At 38.5% G+C, this 14,669-nt stretch overlaps 1 protein-coding gene across 3 annotated transcripts; it reads right to left on the bottom strand.

Annotated features, from left to right (window-relative positions):
* Positions 1–1,467: 1,467 nt before the first annotated feature.
* TXNDC9 (thioredoxin domain containing 9) lies at positions 1,468–13,965 on the bottom strand. 3 transcript variants are annotated; one of them, XM_080812913.1, is made up of 6 exons: positions 13,811–13,929; positions 13,269–13,366; positions 11,051–11,269; positions 7,371–7,489; positions 3,959–4,213; positions 1,468–1,657 (listed from the first exon to the last, which is right to left on the bottom strand). In XM_080812913.1, exons 3-6 carry the CDS (start codon positions 11,237–11,239, stop codon positions 1,540–1,542), a joined length of 681 nt encoding a protein of 226 aa, XP_080669039.1. In that variant the 5' UTR covers positions 11,240–11,269; positions 13,269–13,366; positions 13,811–13,929; the 3' UTR covers positions 1,468–1,539. The 3 variants fall into 3 exon arrangements, with proteins under 3 accessions (XP_080669039.1, XP_080669037.1, XP_080669038.1); XM_080812911.1 differs by lacking the exon at positions 13,269–13,366 and having other exon boundaries at positions 13,811–13,965; XM_080812912.1 differs by lacking the exon at positions 13,811–13,929 and having other exon boundaries at positions 13,269–13,674.
* Between the last annotated feature and the right edge of the window lie 704 nt (positions 13,966–14,669).

The following is a 14,669-nucleotide window of genomic DNA, read 5'->3' as shown; positions in this document are numbered from 1 at the left end:
TCTTAGCTGCCTTTCATTCTCTGTTAGGATTATCACTGGTTTCCCTTTTGCCTGTTGCTATCACAGAGTCACCAGTCTCTTTGTCTGTCTCTACTCCCACTCCAAATTTCCTTTGTCTATGGCAGCACCCTTAGGCTTTAACTTAGAGGATGCTATGGAAGCTCTGTTTACAGTTTGCTACTGTCTCAGAGTTGGGGATGAGGAGACTAGCCTGCTTTTCTAGGAGTGACACCTGTGGTCTATAAATAGAGCAGTGGGTGACAGCTCCTGGTCTTGTTTGCCTTTCCTTGCATGGAACCTCCACTCATAAGCTGGGGCAATAGTGATTAGAAAACAGTAATCTTGGTCTGCCATTCCTGGGCTAGATCTTCAGTGCTCTAAGTGGGGACTAGGTAGAGGAAGGAAGGTCCAGTCCTCTTTGCTACTGTTACCTGAAATAGAGGTTCTGTGACATAGAGCTTGCAGGGAGGGGGCAGGTAGAATGAGAAATGCTAGCAGTCTGCTCATCCTAAGGAGAAACTGTGGGCTGAAATTGGGAGCTAGGGGGAGAAACGGTGTGGCTCAAATACCAAAGAGACTTACTATACTTACTAAGTTTTAGTCTTTTCTTGAATAAATGTTTCTGTAATAAATGTTTTTATTTGCTGTATGCTTTTATGACAATTCCCAAGACTTTAAGTAAAAAATATACATATATTTACCAGTTATGGTTGTTGTTACTTAGGAGTCTGCAGATCTTGTTGCCACTCCAATTGTTTCCTGATTATTTTTGAAAGAGAGTATGAGGGAGGGGAGGGCATGGAGGGAGAAGATCTTAAGCAGACTCCTTACTGAGCACGGAGGCCGACACAGGGCTCCAATCCAGGACCCTGAGATCATGACCTTAGCCGAAATCAAGAGTCAGACACTTAACTAAGCCACCCAGGTGATCCTTCCCGATTATTTTTTAATGCATGTTTTAAAATATAAGCAATCAGAACCCTTTAAATAGGCAGTATACTCAAAACCTGAAAAAGCTTTCTGCTGCCATCAGTTGATTCATCATCAACACACAGCCTACAGAATAAATAGGCAGTTCTTTAATAGTTAAATATGTTCCAGAAGTAAGGAGTGTTTATAATTCATTTACAAGTGAGTCTGTTACACCAGTAAATGCTGTTTGACCTGTTGTATAAAGTAAATAACGCTGTGTAAGAATTAGTCCTGGAATAGTTTGCTGAATTCCTATTTCCAATCCAGTAGATTAAAAACACAATTGTGAATGATATAAAGATGTAAGAATCATATTTTGATAAAATCAATCTCAAAAATAGAGAATCCAGACCCTTGCTGGATAATTTAAGAACTCAGTTTTCCTCAACTTAAACATGAGTGCCACACAGAAAATATTGAAGATGTCTTTCAATGTGATGAAACTGTACAAAACTCTAGAACATGACCATTAGATGACCAATGTATCAAAACCAATGGGATTTAGAAAACACATCTAATTCTGAAGCAGAAATGAAAAGACAATTTACAAAGAATTATAACTAATTTCTAATCATCATCAGAGTCTGAATCGTATTTCTTCCCTCGGATAGTTTTCTTTTCCAGCTTTGTGAAGTTTGTTCCAAATTTCTTTTGGCTCTGAAATGGTGGCTCCATTAAATTTCCACTAAAAATAAAGCAAATTTGAAAAGCATTTATTCTTTATGATAGTACAGTTGGTATGCTAACCTGCACAAAAATCTCTCTTCTTCCTAAACTATGGAGTAAAGTTTTCTTTAAAATGCTGGTGTCAAGGAAGATGTATATTATTCATATTGATAGTTAAGAGTTTTAAACCTATTTTGTATTACTAAATGTTTTTGCTCAATGTTTTATTTTCTTTTATCATTAATTACTAACATTTCACTAGATGTACGAACAGAGTTTCTAAGTGAAAAGCACAGAAAGAAATAAAAGTTTTTCCACCTGTTTTGGAGATGCTGAACCTGGATTAGATCTTCTTCACTATAAGCATGACACAGGAAAACAATCTATTTTTTACAGCTTATTATGGCTGGTATGATACTGTATCACATCTTTTAATGTTTAGAAAAACATCAATAAAACTCGTGGAATTCATTATCATTAACCTGGAATTGGTATGAAATTTTTCAATGATGCTTGAGAAATAACTGAGACATTTTCTTCTTTCAAAAATATTTAGGAAGATTCCTGGCACCTAGATTCTGGTTGTGAAATATCATTTGCCACTGAGAGGAACCACAGTGCCTTGGGGAAATAGTCAATTCTTGGGAGAGTCCCTCTAAGACTTATTTGCACCAGAAATAAAATGCTTAAAGAATTGTGGGGACATGTAAAAAGGACATAGAAGCCTGCATGAAAGGGGCTCTCACTGGCCAAATATGGGGCAATTTGGGCTTCAAAATTAATGTAAGTAACCACCTATAACCCACTGAGTAAAATAAGCTACTGCCCATTCTAATATGAATAAATGAAAAAGTAAATTAATGAGGGATATGGAAAAGTTCTTCTTAAATCACTATTTGGCTTGGTAGACAACCTGTTAACCAGTGCTCAGTTATCCACCACCAGAAATGAGACAAAACATTCTTTACCTTCTGGTGTGCTACGCCGAGAAGAATACAGTGTCACTTCTATCATGTACCCATGAGAAAATGCATAGTCCAAACCTATCTTGAAATGTTAGACAAATCCAAACTGAGGGGTGCTCTACAAAATAACTAGCTTGTATTCTTCAAAAATGTCCACATATTGAAAAATAAGACAAGTTGTCACAGATTAATGCAAACTAAAAACACATAGTAACTACACATTTTAGTATGCAGGATCTTATTGGGACAGTCGCAGAATTTGAATAAGATCTGTAAACTACAAAACATTTCCTGTCTTAATAATTGCACTAAGGTTACATAAGAAAAACCCCTCAATGTTAGAAAATACACAAGGAAATATTTAGGAGCAAAGGGACAATACATCTTCAACGTCCACTCAAATGGTTTTGAAAAGAAAATGTGTATTCAGAAAAAGAATGATAAAGCAAATGTAAAATGCTTAAAATTGAGAGACATGGGCAAAAGATAGATGAGAATTCTTTGTACTACTTTTCAACTTGTTTAAAGCTTGAAATAATTTCAAAATACATTTAATAAATATTAGTATTTCGTTATTAAGAAAATAAAACCTAAAACTCCAAAGTCAATTTCTGTAATATATGCAAAATTTAGGCATGTGTAGGGAAGATTCAGAGAAAAAGGAACGGGAAAAGAGAACTTTCTACTTACTGAAAAGCACTATGACTATAGAATGATAATTGTATAATTTTATCCATTAATTTTCCAAATCAAAAACAGGCACAGAAGGCAAAATGACAAGTTCTGATTTGTGGAATCAGATAAACCATTTGGCGAAGCGGAAAAGGAGATTAATGAATAATGGAAGTTGGATTTTAGACTGTTTTCAAATTGAGACTATCTCCGCAATAATTTAAGCTGATCACAGAAATGAGATTATACATTTTATCAGATTCTACAAGACAGGAATAGCTACATTAAAAAATCTGATCTTCAAAAGTAAGTCATTATCAATTTGAGTAACCTGGTTTAAATCAGGGAAGAGTCAATTCCAAAGTGTCATTTTGGGTTTTCAGACTAACAGAAAATTAGATTCAATAGGATCTGTTAGGATGAAAACTTTCATAGTTAGGTGTACTCTAAGACTCAATTTTATCTGTAACTCTGATTTTGTTGTTAGATCATGCTAATAATGTACATTTTAAGAAATATGTTTTGCATTTGTGAAACATTTTCTACATCTAACCCAGAAGACCTCACTTAGCTCCATAAAATGAATGTTAACCAAAAAAAACCCAACAAAACAAAAAAAAAAACCTTCTCTAAAAATATCAACTGGATATGGAATTAAAATCAGTTATTTTGTTAAAAATTACCTGTAATTGAGAATATCAGAACAACCCAGCCTCCATTCTAAAGTTTCTGTGGTGAAGTCATCTGTATTTCCTAAGTCAGTAAATCCAACAACATAATCTTGTGTTTTTCCATCTTTTACCAGTGCTAGTGTGGGAATGACTTTGATACGCAGTCTCTCACAAAGGAAAGGTGCTTTTTCCACATTCAACTTCAGAAATTTGGTTTCAAGATGTTTCTTAGACAGTATCACCAAATGTCGGTCTAATATTTTACACCTGTAAATAATAAACATAGAAAATCAAAAGCTAAAACAGATTTTCCATATTAAAAATAAATATTGTAAGGGTACATCTAATTTTATAGTTTTTCTGCTTGAGTCTCATAATTTGACAGCCAGCTTGTGTCGGATGACCTCATTTTATTTCATAGGTTAACTGACGAAAGGAGGAAAAATCATCCAGTATTCCAGAAAGTCAGATATGCCTTAATGATACTTATAAAAAACAAAATACTAAATACACGCTCTCAGTCACAAGTGGTTCATGAAGTTGTCTTGTTCATGGTAAGAACAAAAAACTGTCACTTCTCTTATGCATGTTTCCTAGTGTCTCATACACAGAGCTTGAAGGGTGACAAATCTGACTTGATAGAACTCAGAAGAGGATTTTCAGGATTAGAAATGTACACACAGTGCCATATTCGGAAGTCATTAAGACTGAATGGTGTCACCAAGAAGGAACTCTTCTAACTGCAACTATCATTAAGAAGCACAGGGTAAGGGCTATAAATGTGGTTATATGGTTCTAAAGAAATGAAAAATACCAGTAGTAACTTTTATTAAGGCACTTTCTATTGAAAAGAAAAATGGAAATGACATTTTCTGAAAGTCAAAATGTATTTTAAACTGGTTGATACTTTATTGTTCCTGAAACAGACTACTGTAATAATCTTTTTGAGTAGTTCTTAATCACAGTGTTCATTAAAGTCAGCTTTTAAAATATATGATCTAAAATTCTCTGCAAGTGGAGCTGGGAAACACACAGGTGATTCTCATGCCCCATAAAGTTTGACAACTACTGCTTTATAAAGATGATGAAGACATCAAATGTTTCATAATTACTAGTAGGCTTTCTGCATACTTCTTCGTGTAGAGTTATTCCTGAATTAGGACTGCGTCCAGCAAGTTCCTGGTAACCTTGATGCCTCATCACTCTACCTTTGAATGCATCTTTTCATATATCACCCATGTAGTATAGCAATGAGTGTGTAGTGAAAAATAGTTGGAGAGAACAAGTTAATAAATGGTTCCTGAATGAAGCTCAAAACAAATGATAAATGAACCATTATATGAGAAGTATGTTCTTGAAGACTCGTAGGTAAGTCAACTCCATGGTTTTACTAGATTTATATGGAACCTATTTTAGGTAAATCTATGACTGTACCATTTGTTAATTCACTTTTTTTTAAAAAAATCCAGAAGCAGCAGGCTTAAATCCTGGTTTCAAATCCTTTTCTGTCATTTAGTAGACGAGTGACATTAGGTGAGTCACTTAATCTCTCCCAAGTCTTGGTCTCCATGCATGAAGCTTTGGAATTATACCTACATACTTACCTCAAAGGGTCACATCAATGTTCCAGGATTTTATACATGAAGTTTCCAGTCTACTATGTACCAAGAACTCTGATATCTATTAGATCTAAAATTTTCTAATTTTTCTTTTCTATTTTTTAAGCAATCTCTATACCCAGCATCAGGCTAAACTCAAGACCCCGAGATCAAAAGTCAGATGTTTTACTGGCTGAGGCAGCCAGGTATCCCTTGATTTTTCATTTTTGCTTGAAAGTAAGTACTCCTGGTGTTGCACTGTTTATACAACCATCAGATATATTTACTGAGCACCTACTATGTGTCAGCCATTGCTGCTCCAGGGGTAAAAACTTGGGAGAACGGTGAACCACAATATAGGCAAACTCTGTTTTCACAAAACAATCTAGTGGGCAAAAACATCTAATAAACATCAAATGATATCAACCTTAGAGACTAACAATGATATTAATATACCACCTCATCACGTATGTCAGAGGTGGGCAACTTGAGAAATGTGTGCCAATGGGAGAGGACAGAGTACCACAGTGACAGAGGGCTTCTCTGATACCCTTTTTTTCTTTTCTTATTTTAAGATTTTACCTATTTATTTATTTTTTTATTTACTTATTTATTTTTATTTATTTTACTTATTTATTTATTTCAGAGAGAGCTCACAAGCAGGTAGAGAGGCAGACAGAGAGAGGGGGGAGCAGGCTCTGTGCTTCAAGCAGAGAGCCTGATGCGGGGCTAAATCCCAGGAGCCTGAGACCATGACATGAGCTGAAGGCAGAGGCTTAACCCACTGAGCCACCCAAGTGCCCTGATACCCTTTCTTTCCTAATCCCTTCCCATACTTTCCCTTACAGGAGATTTCACCACAACATTTTCTTTCATTTTTATTACCTCAATCAGTACGTCCCAGGCAATCAATCCCTGAAAGACATTAATTAATAACAAAGTTACTGGGTGGTGAGTTTAAGACAAGGGCTGAGCAGGCTATGGAAATGCGGGAAGAGGGCAAGGCTGAGATAGCAATGAATGATGGAGACTCTACACTGGAGTGTGTGTCTGTCTGAGGGAGGTGGTTGCTATTCAGCATAAGCAAACTGCCTTCCTACTGAATTCTAGGTCTGCTATTAAGTTATTTGATTTCTTAAAACATCTGAAATCTGGACTTCTAAAAAAAATTGAATCTCTCAATTTTTTAAAAGTTGGCAACTAATCACATTTGGGGGTTAAAAGAAAGACTTAAGATATGACCTTTTCTAGGGGTATTTTCATTTTACAAGGACTCTGCCTTTGTAGAGAGGCTTGCAGAGCTGGGTTGTCCAGAAGAAATCACTTTCCTCTCCTTCCAGCCAACCCTGGCACACCCAGTGATGCTTCTAAGTGAAAGGCTTGCTCAAACCACTGTCTCCCCATGAGTTGCTGGCTGAGAAGGAGTGAGTGAATTCAAAGCTGGTGTTGGCCCCACTCCCAACACTGTGCTTACACCATACCAGTACCAGAAAAGGGAGAAATAATTCTTGTATTGACAAAAACAAATTTTACGTGTACATCTCTTACATGTTTTTAAAGTTACCTAGTGAAAATACAATTCAGAAAATATCCAGTTCTACAGAAATAATTTTGATTTTCAATAACATTCATTTAAACTTTTTTATGTAACGGGTTTTTAAGTTAATCTTCAATGTAACAATTGTTTAACAGAGACGTTTATGTAAGTACAAAGAAACAACTTAGAAGTAGTTCCTCTAATTTTTTTAATTTCCCTATTATGTTAGTGTATCTCTACTCAAAGATCTCATCATTTTTAAACAAGTCACTGATGTAAACAAAGTTACCTGAATGTGGTGTCTCTGTAGAAATGGCAAACCACTTTTTTACTCTCCTTGACTTCTTGAAAAAAGTCTCTCTCACTAGGGATTTCTCTGTATTCCCCATGTCCTTTTGAAAGCCACTCCTAATTTGGAGAAAAGGGAAATATTATAAACTTGAAATATCTTTCAGTACCACCTTACATTTATTTTCTGTCTAAATCGCTATAATATTCTGTGATGAAGTTGATTTTATCTTGTAGAAAAATCAATTCCTCTTAGTGATTTCCTTTCCTATGTCTCTAGTTTTAGTGCAGACAAAAATCTGTGGGCAGGGACTATCTTTCAGCACAGTTTGTGTTTAAGACAATCATCTGTCTTGGTACCTTCACACACATTTTCTCAGAACTTCAAAAATAAAAATTTAGACTTCAGAGACTTAAAATGTAAATATCCATTTAATTTCCCTGTACTCAAACTACTAAAATCAAAAGCATTAGGTCCAAGTTAATGCCAAGCTCTGAAAAACAATGCTCATGAAGTAAAGCTACTTGGTCTTTGTAGGGAGGGCAATGGGAGGGGTGGTTCCTGCAGCTCTCTGCAGCTCAAGTCCAGTTTGCTCAGAGGCAGGACCCACTTCTATACTGGCCACCAAGGGGGAGTATCCTAGGAAGAAAAAAATCACATGATGTCCAGAAACAATACAGATCCCACACAATGTCCAGAAATAATACAAATCCCATCGGTCATCTAATCCAACTTCTCAACCCAGTGTATCAACCCTCATCAATCATGCCTGACAGACTTTTCAGTTTCTCAAGCTTCCTGCTACAGGAAAGGTTCATCATCTCCACTGGAAGCTTGCTTCCTTTTTCAGGCAGCTGGTTTTAGTAAAAAGGAACATTGGGCTTACAGGCAGAAGGCATGGGCTTGAATAATTGTTCTAACCACTTATTAGGTTAAGAATTCTAATAACCTTTCTGAGTCTCCATTTCCTCATTTATAAAGCAGAGATTACAAAGCAACCATCTCACTGAGTTGTAAAAAAGTAAGACTGTCAACATGATAGTGTCTGGCACAGGTGCTTAAAAAGCAGTTGCATGTATACTCTCTAACTTTTGGAAAGGTTTTCTCACACTGAACTGCAATAGATCTGTAAATTTGGTCTGTGGATCTACGGACCACTTAGGTCTGTGGACCTAAGTTTAGAGAGAAAAGTTCTAATGTCTTTCACACATCAGTCCTTCCAATATCCTATCTTCTCTACCTCTCTCCCTTCATTTTCTTTTGGCTGTTTCTCGTATGAAATGATCTCTACATATCTTACTTTCTAATTATCCTCCTCTGAACAGAGACTAATTCCTCCTTGTCCTTTTAAAAAGGGGCAGAAGTCTGAATGCGGCCCTCCAGAAGTAGTCTACTGAGAAAGGGGCAAGAGTGCCATCTCCTTTCTTCCTCTGGACTTAAGCTAACACAGACTGTATTAATAGTTTTGGTATCCATTTCACATTGTCTCATGCTGAGCTGACACTCACAGGAAGCCCTGGTGTTTTCTCCCTATGTGACATTTCTCTGGTCAAACGTCTGTGAACAACTTAAACTCTCAAGTACAACTCCTTAATGGCAGGTTAACATTTCATGCCTTTTCTTTTCTTTTCTTTTTTATACTTATTTATTTGACAGGCAGACATCACAAGTAGGCAGAGAAGCAGGCAGAGAGAGATGGGGGGGGGGGAAGCAGGCCCCCTGCTGAGCAGAGCACCCAAAGCGGGGCTCAATTCCAGGACCCTAAGATCATGACCTGAGCCGAAGGCAGAGGCTTAACCCACTGAGCCACCCACGCGCCACTTCATGCCTTTTCTTGACTCACCAATAGCCCTGCCCTTAAAAAAGAGTGTTTGTTTTTTAAAAAACTCTTTTTAATTCTCATATGTTTAACCAACAGGTGGAAGACCTGAGTCTTTCCAAGTTCCTAAGAGGGAGGCAATCTTACTCTGAACCTCTACCAACACATGGCATCTCTCCCAAGACATTCAGCATACCCCTGTGACCTTAGTAGTTTCTTTCAGAGTTCGTGCTCTGCAGGGCATCTGCTGAATGGAATCAAGCAGGATGGGTAGAGATCACAGTGCAGGCTAAGCCTACCCAAGGCCTGGCAGCTGGGCAGCACCTAGCTCTCGCTTAGTGGCTATCACCCAAGCCTTTGGATGGGCTCTTCCTATTTCTCACTTGTCCCACTGCTTACTACTTAAGTCCTATGTCACTAGCTGCTGTAACAAGAGGAGAGTACTCGGGTGACTGAGGCATATTGATTCAAATAGGTCTATTAAGTGCTTATGTCACTGCATATACTCATTTCCTGATACCTATACAGATCAGTAAATCAAAATTACTATGCAATCTATACTACTCTCTCAAAAAGAGTATATATCATTAAAGCTTCTTGTCTACTTCCTTAAAAAACATTTTAATAAAAAAGATCTATTACAATGCAGTGAAAACTGTAAAATAAGACTCTCTCCATTATTCTATGACAAATTAATTTTAAATTGATTTGCATAGTAATTTTAAAAAAGTCCCTAAAGGCTGTAGGACTTAGGTTTTTAATGATAAATATTCAGACTATTGTTTTTAACTGCTGACAGTTTCATTTAAGCCATCATGTATGTTGCTTACTGCAAATCAGGTAGATTCAGGCTTTCTACAAAAAGATCCTGGTTATGACTTTTTTAGTTGAACTATTAGCAATTAGTAGTGTTACTTAACTGTGATTGTGAAATAGGAGTTTGTAGCAGAATCTCCTCTTTCATTACCTTAGATAATTATTAGCATTATAATAAAAAAAGTCTCCTGGCTTCAAAACCACACTACACTCACACACCCTGTTTTAGAAAACTCAAGCTATAAAAATAGAAACTCAGTCACATTACAAAACATTCTTTCCTTTTTGTAGCAATTCTTATAAACACTGAGAGTATAAACATTATCAAAGAGATGCTACAGCAGCACAAACAAAACTCCTTATTTCTTTGGAAAAGTTAAAAGCGCATGTTTTATTCACAGCCAACTGAGAGGAACCAGAATTGGTAATAATCTATTTCAATCTGACAAAAAGCAATGAAAACATTTTTAATCAAAATTAAATTTACAAAATTTAACCTAACTGGTTTTGATTAGAGTGTATGAGGCTGTTCCACACTCTAGAAGACCAATAAGGACGGAGCTGTGGCCACCTTTCTTTGTGACCCAGCATGCATTCCTTTGAATAAATAAGCCATATAATTGTTACAATGGAAATGCCTGAAATAATTTCTTCAGTGTAGACTGCCTTACAGCTCTCACCTCACTTACACTGATCAGAGCTAAATTATTACTGGCTTTACAATTACTTAAAAGGGAAACCACTGACTCCTAGTGCTCTTCCTAGGCTCCTCCTCAAGCAAAAAATCTGAGCTCAAAAAATGATCTTGGGCACAGTGTTTCTTTTACTTGACTGTGGATTAACATACTGAGCATGCTAATTTTTAATGTGTCTTTAAAACTGATTTTTTTCCCAGCAAATTTTTAACAGTTATAATACTCTGTAGTAAAAAACAAAAACAACGCTAAAAATAAGGACTGAAATACAACTACTTCAGCACATGTATATATAAGTTGTTAGGAGCATACTGTTAAAGTAATTTCAGAAAGCAGGGCAGAGAGGTTACTTGTTTCTGCTGTTGAGCTTTCCTTAGTGCCTCAAGTCTCTTTTCTTTGAGGCGTTCCAATTCATCTTCGTCCATCTGATCCAGTTTCTGAATTTCAGAATCCAAATGTTCTTCTACTAGTTTCGTAGTCTGAAGCAACTGATTTTCCAGGACTTTTGAAAACATGTCAACAGATGCATTAGCTTCCATTCTTCTAAATGGTATAGCTCAGCCTTGGTGCTAGGGAGAATGTAAAGTTGGGGGGGGGGGAAAAAGTAAAGTTTTCTCTCCTTTACAAAAATTCTAGCAAATGTATAATTTGTACTACACAAAATGTTCTGCTGACAACAAAGAATTTCATGTTACCTATGCAAATTTTTATTTAAATGTTTTATGTTTTTTTTTTTTTTTAAAGATTTTATTTATTTATTTGACGGAGACAGCGAAAGAGGGAACACAAGCAGGGGGAGGAAGAGAGGGAGAACAAGGCTTCCCACTGAGCAGGGAGCCCTATGTGGGGCCTAATCCCAGGCCCTGGGATCATGACTGGAGCCAAAGCCAAACCCCAAAGACTGAGCCAACCAGGCGCCCCTAAATGTTTTACTCTTTTTAGAGAGGGACAGAAAGGGAAGGGGAGGAGAGAGAGAGGGAGAGGGAGAATTTTAAGCAGGCTCCACACTCAGCGAGGAGCCTGATGCGTGGCTAGATTACAACACTCTGAGATCACGACCTGAGTTGAAATCAAGAAACCGACTGAGCCACCCAGACGCCTCTTACTGAAATGTTTTAAAATTGAATTTTCCACAGGTTATAGTCACACCACTCAGAAGATTACTTAAAGCATAGTTTAGGTGCTTCCGACTTAGTTTGTGTTTCATTACAATAAAGCAAAGAAGACCAGAAAGAAATGGGTAGTTGGAGTTCTACCTAATGCCATATATTAACAGTGCTTCTTTTTTTAAGCCAGAAGAGAAATAAAGCAGAAATTACTGAATAATAGTGAAGTTTAACTGTAGAGAGGTTTTACACATACATCTACAAAACAAACTTTTCTTCAATACAGAACAGAGTTCAGCCAAAAACCCATTTTTCAAGGTTTCTACCTAAATTATTAACTCCTGAGAAAGTACTTTACAATTTATGTAAAGAACAGTGCCTGGTATTCCCTAAATTTTAATTTTCACTGCTGTTCTCTATGACCTAACAAAATCTATGATGCTACAAAGATTGATACTGGTATGGATCTACTGACAGTGTTCTTTGATGTAAAACAGTATCACTCCAGATGTTAAAAATACTGATTTTCCCATCACTCCTTTAACATAGAGTAGTTTAAAAACAGAATCTAATTCAGATAGGAAAGGAAGCTCTATCTCAATAACACATGTTATAAAATGTAGTATTTTCTATTAACAACAATCGGAAGGAAATTTTGTTATCACTACAGAAATATAAATTTTATGTGTTATTACTACAGAAATATAATTTATAATTTGCTTATGAAAGCGGGAAGATGTTGCATTTCAATTAACTATGACACAGTTGCAAATACTACTGAAGAAACTTAAAAAAACACTTAATAAACTGTGAACTCACTGACCCAGTTACTGACAGACAGCCTGACTCACACAAACCCTCTACAACTACCCAACTGAAAAGAAGTCGTCTTCTTGCAAAGTTCACTTTTGGGTTTTTTTTTTTTTTTTCTTCACAGGAAAAGCAGTTGCAGGCAATGATTTCATCTTTGTATCCCCAGAGGTAGCAGTGAATGGAACACAGCAAGTGCTCAAAAAATATTCGTTAATTTGGGGACGCCTGAGTGGCTCAGGTCATGATCTCAGAGTCCCGGGATCCAGTCCCACATCTCCGGCTCTTTGCTTAGCCGGGAGCTTGCTTCTCCCTCTGCCCCCGCCCCTGCGCGCACGCACGCACGCACGCACGCGCGCACACACACACACACACACACACACACACCTCTCTCTCTCTCTCTCAAATAAAAACCTTTAAAAAAAATTTTGTGAAGGAACACGTTCCTACTTTCTGTTCAAAATTATCCTTGTTTCAATATGAAAATGCTATACATTTTCAATGAATTATATTTCAAATATAGTAAAATAATTTCACACTTCCTATCTCCAAAGAAAAATGTCAGTGAGACTGTTTCCCTTAGGGTTGGAGCCGGATGAGGCAGAAAACTGGTTATTAAGACACTGACTTACATGTCAGAACCTGTTCTTACCAGAAATAGAGCGGATGCTGATCCCTGGAGTTTTATGAGATGAACTGAGAATTTAATTCTGGGATAACCGGGAACAGAAGCGAATACCAAGAGCTGTTCTGGGGACAGGTGATGGTGGTCACCGCATTAACAAAGGGGAAAGGAGATGGTGTAGCGATCCCGATAACTTTTCTTTCTTCAAACCACAAACCTGATTCTTCCTTTTTACAGTTCATCGGCAACAGTGGGAAGGGGCTTGTCCTCAAATTACCTAACCGTCTCCTTGACTCCCTTACATGCACCCTCCAAAACACCTTAACTGCACCCGAGACACCTTCCGAAAAGCATCCTGGCCATTCCCGAGCCCATGGGGACAGACCAAGGCGGACTACAGGCAGCCGGGTCTTCAACACCTCCCAGGGCGCATGCGCCGAAGCCGCCTCCGCCTCACTGACACCGACGTCTGGGCCGCGCCCCTCCCCCGCCCTGGCCGGATGTTGAGTGAAGTGTCCATCTGCACTGGGAGGCGGCGGCAGGTTTTTTCACACCATCCTCTGCCTCACCTGAGCTCTCGGTGACACCTAAGAATGAGGAACTGCTCCAGAAAGGCAGTCCACTCTGGCTTCACCCTCGCAGCAGCTGCCGGTGGCTGCGAACCGGCCGTCACTTCCGCCTCCCCTTTGGCTGCAGCCCTCACGCGATACAAGCTGCGACGCGCGAGAAGTGGGGCGGGGGAGGAGGGCGTGCGTACGGTGAGCGCTTCTGCGCGTGCGTAGCTCCCATCCTCCGCCCAAAGATTTCCGATTCTTAGTCTCGCTCTGGGTAAACGGCCCACGGGGGAGGGAGCAAAGTATTGTGGAGGCTGTAGTTTATCAGTGCTCCGCCTGGCCGTGTTGGACGTCGAGAGGCTCCGAGCCTCAGTACTCATAATGTTACATCAGAAACGAGAGAGCTGGGGCACCTGGGCGGCTCAGTGGGTTAAGGCCTCTGCCTTCGGCTCAGGTCATGATTTCAGGGGCCTGGGATCGAACCCCGCATCGGGCTCTCCGCTCAGCGGGGAGCCTGCTTCCCCCTCCTCTCTCTCTCTGTCTCTCTCTGCCTGCCTCTTTGCCTGCTTGTGATCTGTCTGTCGAATAAATAAATAAAATCTTAAGAAAAAAAAAAGAGAACTTTAAAAAAAAAAAAAAGAAACGAGAGAGCTACGATCTTGCTCCGGAGTGACACTCCAACTTCGCTTGTCGTGTTGAATGAACACTTTTTTTTTTTATAAATTTTATTTATTTGACACAGAAAGATCACAAGTAGGCAGAGAGGCAGGCAGAGAGAGAGGAGGAAGCAGGCTCCCTGCTGAGCAGAGAGCCCGATGTGGGGCTCGATCCCAGGACCCTGGGATCATGACCTGAGCCGAAGGCAGAGGCTTTA

This window comes from Martes martes (genome assembly GCF_963455335.1).
Source record: "Martes martes genome assembly, chromosome: 9".
Taxonomy (NCBI): Eukaryota; Metazoa; Chordata; class Mammalia; order Carnivora; family Mustelidae; genus Martes; species Martes martes.
Note: the sequence above shows the minus strand (reverse complement) of the source record. Positions and strands in the feature narration are given on the sequence as shown.